Below are 14,334 nucleotides of genomic sequence, written 5' to 3' on the forward strand. Positions count from 1 at the left end.
ATTCTGTTGATTTAGCGGGTGTTCTGGTTATATTCTGTTTTGGAGCATTGACCATACCATCCCAGATTTGATTCTCAGCACACACTATTGTTAATCATGTATTGTGTGGCAGTGTGGCTGCTCTGTGAGAGGCAGCTGGGGAGATGACTCAGTGCCCAGATAGCACCAGTGGTGTGGCTGCATGTACAATGGAGAGCCCAGAATCCACAATGATTTGCGGTTCTCCCAACAATGTCATGCTGGTGGCATAGTTTTGGCCAGCTAGTTTTGTCTTGTTGATTTTTCTTTACTTTAACTGTCCCACCACACTACCTGTGCTGTCAGGTGAAATGACTCAAGCACTAGAATTCCTTCCCTAACCCTCTTTACCTTGGCACGGCCATTATGGTAACGAATGAACCGCCTACAGACAATGGAGAGAGGTTTCTTTACAGGGGGCAGGGTGGGAAGACGTGTAGTCCAGATAGCCATGTGAGTCAGTGGGTTTATAATGTATGTCGGTCAGGAGTCTGTCCGCATTTTCATACCAGGGCATCGGAAATGTCCTCGTTCTTCAGGGAACGGGGATTCCCCTCCGCCACCATAGATGAGGCTCACACCAGGGTCTCATCCATACCCCGTAACACTGCTCTCTCTCCCCATCCCCGCACACGCAACAAGGGCAGAGTCCCTCTGGTCCTCACCTTTCACCCCACCAGCCGGCAAATACAACACATAATCCTCCGCCATTTCCGCCACCTCCAACGTGACCCCACCACTCGCCACATCTTCCCATCTCCCCCCATGTCTGCCTTCCGCAAAGACCGCTCCCTCCGCAACTCCCTCGTCAATTCTTCACTTCCCTCCCGCACCACCCCCTCCCCGGGCACTTTCCGTTGCAACCGCAAGAAATCCAACACCTGTCCCTTCACCTCCCCCCTCGACTCCATTCAAGGTCCCAAGCAGTCGTTCCAGGTGCGACAAAGGTTCACCTGTATCTCCTCCAACCTCATCTACTGCATCCGCTGCTCTAGATGTCAGCTGATTTACATCGGTGAGACCAAGCGTAGGTTGGGCGACCGTTTCGCCGAACACCTCCGCTCAGTCCGCAATAACCTACCTGACCTCCCGGTGGCTCAGCACTTCAACTCCCCCTCCCATTCCCAATCCGACCTCTCTGTCCTGGGTCTCCTCCATTGCCAGAGTGAGCAACAGCGGAAATTGGAGGAACAGCACCTCATATTCCGTCTGGGGTCCTTGCGTCCCTTTGGCATCAACATTGAATTCTCCCAATTTGGCTAGCCCGTGCTGTCTCCTCCCCTTCCTTCACCCTCTAGCTGTCTCCTCCCACCCTCCCATCCGCCCGCCCTCGGGCTCCTCCTCCTCCTCCCTTTGTCCTTCTTTCTTTCCCCACCCCCTATCAGTCTGAAGAAGGGTTTCGGCCCGAAACGTCGCCTATTTCCTTCGCTCCATAGATGCTGCTGCACCCGCTGAGTTTCCCCAGCAATTTTGTGTACCGCCTACAGACAATGCTCCCTTCGCTGTATATTGCCTGTGTGATGACTTGATCCCAGAAATTCCTGCTCAGTGATGCGTTGCAGAGCACAAGACTTTTGACAAAAAGTACAAGCCCTCCCTTCTCTCCACAAATGTAAAGCTTAGATCGATGGCCATGTCTTGGTTGATGCAGCTTTCACTATTGTCAAAAATGTAAATGCTTATTAAAGTCCCTGAATTTCACCATTGTAAAATATTCATATTTATGACAAATAAATTGTTATGATTAATGAAAACTGTTAAAAATAGCACAAAACCTTTAAAAAATAATGAATACAAAATAAACTACTGCAAAACATCAAAAAGTATATGAACTGCATATATTCAAATCGATTAGCTTACTGGAAAAATGTAAATTAATTGATTCCGAGAGCATTGGTTTACATTAAAGGATTGAGATGTCACAGTCGCACTTTATCTATCCTAGCGTTGCTTAACCTTTAGATTTTCATGTATTGTAACTGGGAATGTGAAGGAAGTTGGCACTGCTTCAAAGGATTCCATGAACCGTCCAATATTAACGTGTGTTTAAAGAGTTGTTAAGAACTCTCAGGATGTGTGGAATGTTCTAATTTTACATGTTGCTTTCACAAATATAGGTAATTAATGCAAAATATTCACAAATTATCTATTAACAAGGTTATGCTGTGAATTAATTCACAATAAACACAATGATTTCAAATTGAATTTTTTGAGTAATGTAGATCTTTTGTTAGTTTAGTATCTTTATAAATTAATCATGAGAATAAGTTATTAGAATTTATATGTGGTGCAATTTGCAGGCAAACACCGAAGGAAAGAACTGTGGCCGGTGCAAAAGCGGATTCTTCAATTTGAAGTTAGAGACCTATGAAGGCTGTGACCAATGCTTCTGCTCAGGGGTATCCAGTGTATGCAAAGGCTCTACCTGGGCCTACGATAATGTAGGTATTGCTGCTTGGGAAAATAAATATAGTTTGTTTTTATTAAAGGGCTTGTGAAGGTAATTTTTTTTGCGTTTTATGCGAGGGAAGAACTTGTCCAATGGTTTGAGGGAAATCATGGTTACAGTTTTAAATTGATAAACATCAAATGAATGGAAAATTTTAGGCCAGAATTTTCTGTTGGACTGGCTGGAGTCAATCTTAAAGGTGTACCATTCACGCTCAAATCATGAAGTTACATCTTAAAGATGTAACTTTGCTCTCAAACCATAGTTTAGAGCATGTTTCAAAGTCTAACTACTTTTCCAGTTAGGTTTATCCAATCTTTCCATTTACCCATTGATTACCGCATGACATCAGGTGAACCCGAGAGGAAACGCAGCATGTTGGCTGCCAATTCTTGTTCAATCACCTCAGAATATCTTTCCGAGTACGAGTGCTCCCTTAATGAGATTCTAAGTAATTTCCTTAAGAAACCGCAATATAACTTTAAATTAAATTCAAAAGTCAGTTGATTAAACATTCTAATTTATTGTCTATGTAGCGACTCTATAGTAATTTGTTTCTAACAAGGAAAATTAAAGACAATTATGACAAACTGTAGTTAACATTAGATTAAATTAAAAAATATATAGGAGCCAAGAAAGTCCACGAGGACTCTTTTACCCGCAGGAAGTTTGGATAGGGGACAGAATATGATCCCACAGGAAAACATTGTAAGCAATTGTTTTCAGCCAGCTGTCATTTTCTAATGCAATTTGCCGTATTATGCTGAGAAACTAGAAGAGCCTTTTGGGGGAAGGTTTGTACTTTATTGTCTGGGAGACTGCTGGGTTTTTTAAATTATGAATAGGTCTATTTTTGTTCATGTGCCTTTCAAAGTAAGGTCATGATCACAGCCTAAAATATTTTTTTGTTTATTTGATGTATACAATCAATAGATTTCTTCTTGAATTTTGTTTTTTAGATGAATTCCATGTCTAATTGGTACCTCAGTGATTTACACGGAATTTCAGAATTTCATCCCAGGCAGGACATCCAGGGTGGTCAAGTGGAGTTGAGCTTATACAGCCGTGGGGACAGCAACATTTTACCATCAGTGTTCTATTGGAGTGCACCAAATGAATACCTGGGCCCAAAGGTATCAAACTTAAAATTATGTTCAACTGTTGATTGGCCATGATAGCTGGAAGGTACTAAGTCTGATGTTGTTACCATTAACGTTGTTACAAATACACAAGAAATAAGAGCAGGGGTAGGTTCCTCAAGACTGTTCTAATTTTCATCAAGAACATTGCTGATCCTCAACGTGAATATTAACTTCCTACCTATTTACTTATACAGCAATCTGTCATTCTCTCCAACAACCCAGGGGTATAGAACTCCATAGTTTCACCATTTAAACAGTAAATACATTTCCATTAATCTCATTCCTAAATGACCCCTACATCCCTCCACACTTTATTTTGAGACTGTGATCATTAATTCTATTCTCCTTAGTCAGCGGAAACATCCTCCTTGTACCCTTCTTGTCAAGTTCTTTAAGAATTTTTAACGCCTCTAAATTCTTGACAATAGGAGCATAGTGCGCGCAACCCCTTCTAATGTAACATGCAAATATCCCGTGAGCAAACTGCACTCCCTTTAAAGGATGTATTTGTCTTTAGATAAGGTCAAAATTAAACATTATATACTCTGGATGTGGGCTCATTAAGGCCCTGTACCATTGATGGAAGATATTTTAATCTTGTATTTGATTCCTCAAGTAATCAAAGCCAAATATTATTTGCCTTCCTGATCTTTCACTACACTTGTATAGTAGCTTTCTGTGTGTACAAGGATACCTCAAACCCTTTGAACATCAATATTTCCCAATCTCCTCCCATTTTAAAAATTACTCACATTTTTGCTGTTTTTGCCACAGTCGCTAACCTCTCATTTTTCTACATTATCCTGTAAGTGCCATGTTGTTGTCTACTCATTCATTCTATTTAAGTCCTATTAATGTCCTTCCCATTTAGTGTCATGTTATCAGCAATGTTACGTTTGATCGCTTCATCCAAATTGTTAACATTGATTGTTGAAGAGATTTACGAAAATGATGCCAGAGAGGAGAAATTTTATTTCCATGGTTCTTCTTGGAAAAGAGGAGTTTAAGAGAAAATTCAATGAAGCTATTTAAAAGTATGATGACTCTTGTCTTGAGTAAGCAAAGAAAGTCTATTGCCATGGGCATGGATTCCAAACAGTACTGGTAGTGTGCAAAAGTAACTGTCAATAGACTTATGGTTACATAAGGAACAATTACTTTATATAATGAGTTTTCAGGGTCTGCAACGCACTGCAGAAATATTAATTGAGGCAAATTCAATTGTCATATTCAAATGGGAGCTGAATAAGAATCTGAAAGAAAACATTTAGCAAGATTGTGGGAGAGGGCAGGGAACAGCAACAAGCTGAATTATTCTTATATAATGGCCGCCTTCTGTACGATAACTATTCTGTATTTCTTTCAATGTAATTGCTACTTATCTTTTTTTTGGAAAGTAATTAAAAATAAATAACTGAAATATCACATATACATAGATATTTAGACCCTTTGCTATGACACTCAAAATTGAGCTTAGGTTCATCCCGTTTCCATTAATTATCATTGTGAAATTTCTACAACTTAATTGGAGTCCGCCAGTGGTAAATTAAATTGATTGGACATGATTTGGAAAGGCACACACCTGTCTATATAAGGTCCCACAGTTTACAGTGCATGGCAGAACAAAAACCAAGCCATGAAGACGAAGGAATTGTCCGTAGACCTCCGAGGCAGTATTATGTCGAGACACAGATCTGGGGAAGGGTATAAAACAATTTCTGCAGCATTGCAGGTCCTGAAGAGCACAGTGGCCTCTGTCATTCTAAAATGGAAGAACTTTGGAACCATCAGGACTCTTCATAGAGCTGGCTGCCCGGCCAAACTGAACAATCGGGGGAGAAGGGCCTTGGTCAGGGAGGTGACCAAGAACCTGATGGTCACTCTGACGGAGCTCCAGAGTTCCTCTGTGGAGATGGGAGAACCTTCCAGAAGGACAACTATATCTGCAGCACTCCACCAATCAGGCCTTTATGGTAGAGTGGCCAGACAGAAGCCACTCCTCAGTAAAAGGCACATGACAGCCTGCTTGGAGTTTGCCAAAAGACACCTAAAGTGTTCAAGTTCAAGTGAGTTTATTGTCATGTGTCCCTGTGTAGGACAATGAAATTCTTGCTTTGCTTAAGCACACAGAAAATAGTAGGCATTTACTACAAAACAGATAAATGTGTCCATATACCATGATATAAATATATACACACATGAATAAATAAACTGATAGTGCAAATAACAGAAAGTGGTTGGTAATAATCAGAGTTTTGTCCGAGCCAGGTTTAATAGCCTGATGGCTGAGGGGAAGTAACTATTCCTGAACCTGGTTGTTGCAGTCTTCAGGCTCCTGTACCTTCTACCTGAAGGTAGCAGGGAGATGAGTGTGTGGCCAGGATGGTGTGGGTCTTTGATGATACTGCCAGCCTTTTTGAGGCAGCGACTGCGATAAATCCCCTCGATGGAAGGAAGGTCAGAGCCGATGATGGACTGGGCAGTGTTTACTACTTTTTGTAGTCTTTTCCTCTCCAGGGCGCTCAAATTGCCGAACCAAGCCACGATGCAACCGGTCAGCATGCTCTCGACTGTGCACCTGTAGAAGTTAGAGAAAGCCTTCCTTGACAATCCGGCTCTCCGTAATCTTCTCAGGAAGTAGAGGCGCTGATGTGCTTTTTTGATGATTGCATTAGTGTTCTCGGACCAGGAAAGATCTTCAGAGATGTGCACGCCCAGGAATTTGAAGCTCTTGACCCTTTCAACCATCGACCCGTTCAACCATCGTCCGATATAAATGGGGCTGTGGGTCCCCCTCTTACTCCTTCCAAAGTCCACAATCAGTTCCTTGGTTTTGCTGGTGTTGAGGGCCAGGTTATTGCGCTGGCACCATATGGACAGTTGCTCGATCTCTCTTCTGTACTCTGACTCATCCCCATCAGTGATACGCCCCACAATAGTGGTGTCGTCAGCGAACTTGATGGTGGAGTTCGCACTGTGGTTCGCTACGCAGTCATGGGTATAGAGTGAGTACAGCAGGGGGCTGAGCACGCAGCCTTGAGGTGCTCCCGTGCTGATTGTTATTGAGGCTGACACATTTCCACCAATACGAACAGACTGTGGTCTGTGGACGAGGAAGTCAAGGATCCAGTTGCAGAGGGATGCGCAGAGACCCAGTTCTGCGAGTTTGGTAACCAGTTTGGAGGGGATGATTGTGTTAAATGCCGAGCTGTAATCAATGAATAACAGCCTGACATATGAGTTTTTGTTGTCCAAGTGGTCCAGTGCGGAGTGGAGGGCCAGCGAGATCGCATCCACCGTTGATCTGTTGTGCGGTATGCGAACTGCAGTGGGTCCAGGTTTTTGTCGATGTAGGAGTTGATTTGCTTCATGATCAACCTCTCAAAGCACTTCATCGCCACCGGCGTTAGTGCCACTGGTCGATAGTCATTGAGGCATGGACTCTCAGACCTTGAGAAACAAGATTCTCTGGTCTGATGAAATCAAGATTGAACTCTTTGGCCTGAATGCCAAGCGTCACGTCTGGAGGAAACTAGGCACCGCTCATCACCTGGCCAATACCAGACCTACGGTGAAGCATGGTGGTGGCAGCATCATGCTGTGGGGATGTTTTTCAGCGGCAGGAACTGGGAGACTAGTCAGGATCGAGGGAAAGATGAACGGAGCAGAGTACAGAGAGATCATTGATGAAAACCTGCTCCAGAGCGTTCTGGACCTCAGACTGGGGGCGGAGGTTCACCTTCCAACAGGACAATGCCCCGAAGCACACAGCCAAGACAACGCAGGAGTGGCTTCATGACAAGACTGTGAATGTCCTGGAGTGGCCCAGCTAGAGCCCGTACTTGAACCGAACATCTCTGGAGGGACCTGAAAATAGCTATGCATCTACGCTCCCCATCCAACCTGACAGAGCTTGAGAGGATCTGCAGAGAAGAATGGGAGAAATGACCCAAATACAGGTGTGCCAAGCTTGTAGCGTCATACCCAAGAAGACTTGAGGCTGTAATCGTTCAACAAAGGTGCCTCAACAAAGTACTCAAAGGGTCTGAATACTTATGTAAATGTGACATTTCAGTTATTTATTTTTAATTACTTTATGAAAATTTCTAAACACCTGTTTTTGCTTTTTTATTATGGGCCATTGTGTGTAGATTGATGATAAAGAAAAAGAATTTAATCCATTTTAGAATAAGGGTTTAACATAACAAAATGTGGAAAAAGTGAAGGAGTCTGAATACTTTCTGAATGCACTGTAATGGGCCTCTCCCACGTAGGCGATTTTTCAGGCGACTGCCGGCGACTGTCAAGTCGTAGCAGGTCGCTGAAAAACCGGCGACTAGAACGGCGACTGTCAGAGTGTAACACACACACACATCGCTTCCTTCACCAGCCAGTTATGCAGGCGGGGGACAGGGTAAGCGGGGGGAGCGCTGTCTGAATGAAATTCACACGGTGCAAAGCTAATGTGATACAGACACACACCACGATGAACAGGAACGTTGGCACTGTAATTAAGACAGTGTATGGGAAGGGTCACTTCAGTCCTTTAAAAGAGGGGGGGAGAGGAGGGAGAAGGGAGAGACAGGGTGGGGAGAAGGAGTGGAGACAACTTTTAAGAAGCCAGAGATACACGGCCGTGTAGCTTGGCGGACATTAACATTACCGGTCGGTTATCCTTGGTTCTGAAAACTACTGTTTACGTTTTTCTCCCCAATGAGCCAATCAAATTCACCGGTCAGCACGGGCATCAGCCTAACTCACTAGGCCACAGCCTACATAACCATGACCACCTACTACAACCGCACCTACCGCACGCAACAACCTATGGCGTCAAAACCACTGTCGCCTCAAATTTTTGAACATGTTGAAAAATTAGCGGCGACCAGAATGACGCTGCGACTAGTTACGAGAATGTGTGAACTACTCACCACCATGCAGGCGACACCCCGGCAACCTCCGGCGGACATGTGGCGACCTCATAGTTTCCTGTAGTCGTTTAAAAAGTTGCGTAAGTGGAACAGGCCCATAACTAGTTCTCTGTTGACATTGTGAAGATTGCCATGTTAGGTAAAGATGACACCAACCACTTAATTGTTGGCTGCTCAGTGGATATGCTGAATCAGGTTACATTATCCTAGTATAGCTTTTATCGTATCATATGCTCAAAATTGAGAAAGATTCGTATACTTTAGCAAAATTGTGTGACACTGTATTTGTTATATATTCACTTATTTATGTAATTTGTTCTGTTGTTTAAGAAGGGTTCTGCTTTGCAACACTAATCATTTGGAAGAATGGCTACATAAATTTCCGTCCATTGATATAATTCTGACCACCAAACAGATAATGTCTTATTTACCTGACTTCCTTTCTAGTTCATTACCTCGAAGAGTCCTTGTTCCAAACATATTTGGGACCATCCCCCAACTCTGCACTACATTGACGACCCCATTGGGACTGCTTTCTGCACCCGTGCAGAACTCATTGATCTCCTTAACTTTACTACTAACTTCCACCCTGCCCTCATTTGGACTATTTGTGATATCTCAATCCATTTCCTGATCTTTCTGTCTACATCACAGGGGACAGTCTACTACAAACCAACCGACTCCCACAGTTATCTGGACCACAACTCCTCACATCCACTCCCCAACTGTCAATTTCTCCATCCCTGCCACATCTGCTCCCAAGATGAGACTTTCCATTCTAAGACATCCCAGATGTCCTCTTTCTTTAGAAAATGTAATTTCACCCCCCCCCCCCCCCCCAGTTGTCATAGATGGATCCATCACCCACATCTCCTCTGTGTCCCTTAGTTCTGTTCTCACTCAGTCTACACCCAGATTGAACAAAGATAGAATTTGCTTGGTCCTCAGCTTTCACCCCACCAGCCTTCGGATCCAACACCTTCGATATTTCTGCCACATCTTCCCATCCCCACTGCTTTCCGCCTTCCGAAGAGATCACTCCCTCTGGTTCACTCCTCGGTTCACTCATCACTCCCCAGGCAAACAACTCCTATCCCTGCTACTTCCCCCAGCGACCAGAGGAGATGTAACTATTGTCTCTGCATCTCATCTCTCATTCCTATCCATGGTCCTCAGCTGCCCTTAATGTGGCAGATTATGCATGACATGTCCACTATAATCTTATCCATACTTTAATATTTACATAAAGTTCATGCTTTTAGGGTAACCTCTCCTGCCCTTTATATTTTTCAAAAAGTGATATATGCTTCAAAAAGTCTCATGAGTTGGTGGCAAAAAATCATAATAAACATCAATCAATCAATCAATCTTTATTGTCATCTTGCAAAGCAACAGTTGTACAGTGCAAAATGAGAAGACATTTACCAGGGAATACCGGAGCATCGCACATAAAACTTAAACATTTCACACATAAAATAAAAACAATAAAAACAATCCAGTCCCTGATAAAACAGTACGAATAGTTTTTAAAAATTACATTTTTAAGGTTTACTCAGCCAATTAATTGGCAGATCATATTATTAGTTTACAAGTCATTTGATCTTCAAGTTACCTTTAATAATTTAAATGTTTTTCTCCAGAAAATATGTTCTTGAGCATCTTTATTTTCACTTGATTAAATTAAAAACAGTGACATGGTAGCTTAATAAGAAATAAAGATAGCTAATCATATGGAGATAATATCAGACGGGGGTGGGGTTATATTAATGATACATTGTGTAAGATTGTTGTAAAAATGGGAAAGGGATCTTCTTGGATATTTTAACATTCCCGGCTAAAATTTAAAGGAATTATTGTACATGTTTGATTGACACACCAACCAAGGTTTCAATGTTCCAAAATCAGTTTACAGTTATTGTCACGTGTACCAATTAAGGTACAGTGAAATTTGAATTACCATACAGCCATACTAAAGAAAAAGCAACAAGACACACAACTTAATAAAAGTTAACATAAACATTCACCACAGCGGATTCCCCACATTCCTCACTGTGATGAAAGGCAAAAAAGTCCAATCTTCTTTTATTCTCCTGTGGTCGAGGCAGTTGAACCATTGGGGCAACCGAAGCTCCCGCGTAGGGGCAACCGAAGCTCCCACAGCTTGCAGTTCCCGAAGTCGCTCTCTAACCAGAGACCGCGAGCTCCCGCAGTTGGAGCCCCGAAGTCGATCCCCGACAGGGATCGCGAGCTCCATGATGTTAAGTCCGCAGGCTCCCGCAGTGGAGCTCTCGAATTTGGCCTCCAGCAAAGGCCGCCAACTCCTCGATGTTAGGCCACAGTGCGGATGGAGATACGATACAGAAAAAAGTTGCATCTCCATCGAGGTAAAGGATTAGAAAAAGTTTCCCCCAACTCCCCTACATGAAACAAGCTAAAGAACACTAAAAACATACATTTAATACATACAAACAAACAACAAAGAAGGAATAGACAGGCAGACTGTTGGCGAGGCAGCCATTGCTGGTGCCACCATTATTAACATTTAAGAAATTGTTTAAAATTGGCATTACACTGCTTGAGAGAAACCTAATCCATAGTGAAAGGAACCATAGCGTATATTTGTATATACTGTCTCTTGGATGAGTGGTGACTTATTATCAGTAATAACCCATTAGGATGATAAATAACCTATCTTTCAAGATTTTAGCTGAATGCACACTCCAATGATTTTACTCAGCCTCACAACATCACCTTTAGATTGACGAGAGTGACAGCAGCCTATGATGTGTCTGCATGGATAGTTGCAGACATTTTATTTTAGCTGACTGAATATATCTAATGTAACTCTCTTCAATAGCGCACTATTCTTTTTTCAAAGTATCTCCCAGTGGACCAACAGTGGCCCTGCAGAATTACGAAAGATATTACAAATCTTATTTGCTTGTAAATAGAAACTATGTTTAAAAACTTGCTGACCTTTTTGCAAAACTTCCTGTCCATCAGTCTGAAGAAGGGTCACAGCCCGAAATGGCGTCTACATTCCTGACCCGCTGAGTTCCTCTAGCTGTTTGTTATTTTGCTCAAGATTCCATCATCTGCACTTGTTTAAGTTCCTGATTCCTTTTGGAAGGACAGTTTGTTTAGATACACTGTCTTCAGCAGTTATTCACAGTAATGAGCCATTAGCAAAATAATACAATTTGTGCAGACCATTCGGCCAAATATCTGTGCTGACCATGATGCCAAGACCAACTCTTAGAAGACCAACAGCCTGCACATAATCCATATCCCTGCATACTCTGCATATACATATATGGTCTAATGCATTTAATGGGGGTATTGAAAGAACCCTGGATACAGCTGCTGAGATGACAATACATTCCCTTAAGTGCAATTATTGTTGAATGATAAAACATTAAGCAATAGGAGAGCAATGAAATAGTTGCATGTTTGCCTTGTGCTTTGGGCAGGGATGGATTGGTGGTTCAGTAGGAACACATTTATTTTGCATGTGGATTTGTAATGGATAGACTGTGTTAGTTTTAGAGATACAGCATCGGCCGTCAGCCCACTGAGTCTGCCCAGACCAGCGATCGCCCGTACACTAGTTCTACCCTACACATTAGGGACAATTTACAGAAGCCAATTCACGTACTTACCTGCACCTTTTTGGAATGTGGAAGGAAACCGGAGCACCCGTAGAAAACCCACATGGTCACAGGGAGAACGTAAAACTCCATACAGACAGCAACCAAAGTCAGGATTGAACCCGGGTCTCTGGTGCTGTGAATTTGCAACTTTATAGCTGTGGCACTGGGCGACCCTAACTGTTGGAGGAAAACGAAAATTTAATAATATCAAGACTGTCATGTCCGTCTTCCTCATTTCCAATTGATATTAATTTGCTTCTTTTGTGTTTTTTGTCATCCTCTTCATCAAGACCTCCATCATTGTTTGAAGAAACTTGCCTCATACCTCTTTCAGGTCATGGACTCATGCAGCATGGAAATAGACCCTTCGGCCCAACTTTCCCTTGCAAACCAAGATGGCCAATCTATACCACTCCCACCTGCCCTCATATCCCTCATAGAGGGCTCATATCCCTCTAGACCTTTCCAATCCATGTACCTGTCCAAATGTATTTTAAATGTTATAGTGCCTGCCTTTGTTGCTCCCTCAGGCAGCTAATTCCATATACTCATCTCTCTCTGTTAGAAAATTACCCCTCAGGTTCTTATTAAATCTTTCCCCTCTCATGTTGAACGCATGTCCCCTGGTTCAACCTCCTGCATTCCAAGGAATAAAGTTCTAGCCAGCCCAATCTCTCCTTATATCTCAGGCCCTCGAGTCCTGGCACTATCATAGAAACATAGAAACATAGAAATTAGGTGCAGGAGTAGGCCATTCGGCCCTTCGAGCCTGCACCGCCATTCAATATGATCATGGCTGATCATCCAACTCAGTATCCCATACCTGCCTTCTCTCCATACCCTCTGATCCCCTTAGCCACAAGGGCCACATCTAACTCCCTCTTAAATATAGCCAATGAACTGGCCTCGACTACCCTCTGTGGCAGGGAGTTCCAGAGATTCACCACTCTCTGTGTGAAAAAAGTTCTTCTCATCTCGGTTTTAAAGGATTTCCCCCTTATCCTTAAGCTGTGACCCCTTGTCCTGGACTTCCCCAACATCGGGAGCAATCTTCCTGCATCTAGCCTGTCCAACCCCTTAAGAATTTTGTAAGTTTCTATAAGATCCCCTCTCAATCTCCTAAATTCTAGAGAGTATAAACCAAGTCTATCCAGTCTTTCTTCATAAGACAGTCCTGACATCCCAGGAATCAGTCTGGTGAACCTTCTCTGCACTCCCTCTATGGCAATAATGTCCTTCCTCAGATTTGGAGACCAAAACTGTACGCAATACTCCAGGTGTGGTCTCACCAAGACCCTGTACAACTGCAGTAGAACCTCCCTGCTCCTATACTCAAATCCTTTTGCTATGAAAGCTAATATACCATTCGCTTTCTTCACTGCCTGCTGCACCTGCATGCCCACTTTCAATGACTGGTGTACCATGACACCCAGGTCTCGCTGCATCTCCCCTTTTCCTAGTCGGCCACCATTTAGATAATAGTCTGCTTTCCTGTTTTTGCCACCAAAATGGATAACCTCACATTTATCCACATTATACTGCATCTGCCAAACATTTGCCCACTCACCCAGCCTATCCAAGTCACCTTGCAGTCTCCTAGCATCCTCCTCACAGCTAACACTGCCCCCCAGCTTAGTGTCATCCGCAAACTTGGAGATATTGCCTTCAATTCCCTCATCCAGATCATTAATATATATTGTAAATAGCTGGGGTCCCAGCACTGAGCCTTGCGGTACCCCACTAGTCACTGCCTGCCATTCTGAAAAGGACCCGTTTACTCCTACTCTTTGCTTCCTGTCTGCCAACCAGTTCTCTATCCACATCAATACTGAACCCCCAATGCCGTGTGCTTTAAGTTTGTAAACTAATCTCTTATGTGGGACCTTGTCGAAAGCCTTCTGGAAGTCCAGATACACCACATCCACTGGTTCTCCCCTATCCACGCTACTAGTTACATCCTCGAAAAATTCTATAAGATTCGTCAGACATGATTTACCTTTTGTAAATCCATGCTGACTTTGTCCAATGATTTCACCACTTTCCAAATGTGCTGCTATCCCATCTTTAATAACTGACTCTAGCAGTTTCCCCACTACCGATGTTAGACTAACTGGTCTGTAATTCCCCGTTTTCTCTCTCCCTCCCTT

At 43.1% G+C, this 14,334-nt stretch overlaps 1 protein-coding gene across 7 annotated transcripts in view; it reads left to right on the forward strand.

Moving 5' to 3' along the window:
* Window positions 1-14,334, forward strand: part of lama2 (laminin subunit alpha 2) — a 342,464-nt gene that overhangs the window by 135,570 nt on the left and 192,560 nt on the right. For all 7 annotated transcript variants that reach the window (XM_033021242.1, XM_033021244.1, XM_033021246.1 and 4 more), the window contains exons 11-12: window positions 2,319-2,459; window positions 3,427-3,600. In XM_033021242.1, the coding sequence (XP_032877133.1) occupies window positions 2,319-2,459; window positions 3,427-3,600 (315 nt within the window). The remainder of the gene's footprint in view (window positions 1-2,318; window positions 2,460-3,426; window positions 3,601-14,334) is intronic.

This window comes from Amblyraja radiata, chromosome 5 (genome assembly GCF_010909765.2).
Source record: "Amblyraja radiata isolate CabotCenter1 chromosome 5, sAmbRad1.1.pri, whole genome shotgun sequence".
Lineage (NCBI taxonomy): Eukaryota > Metazoa > Chordata > Chondrichthyes > Rajiformes > Rajidae > Amblyraja > Amblyraja radiata.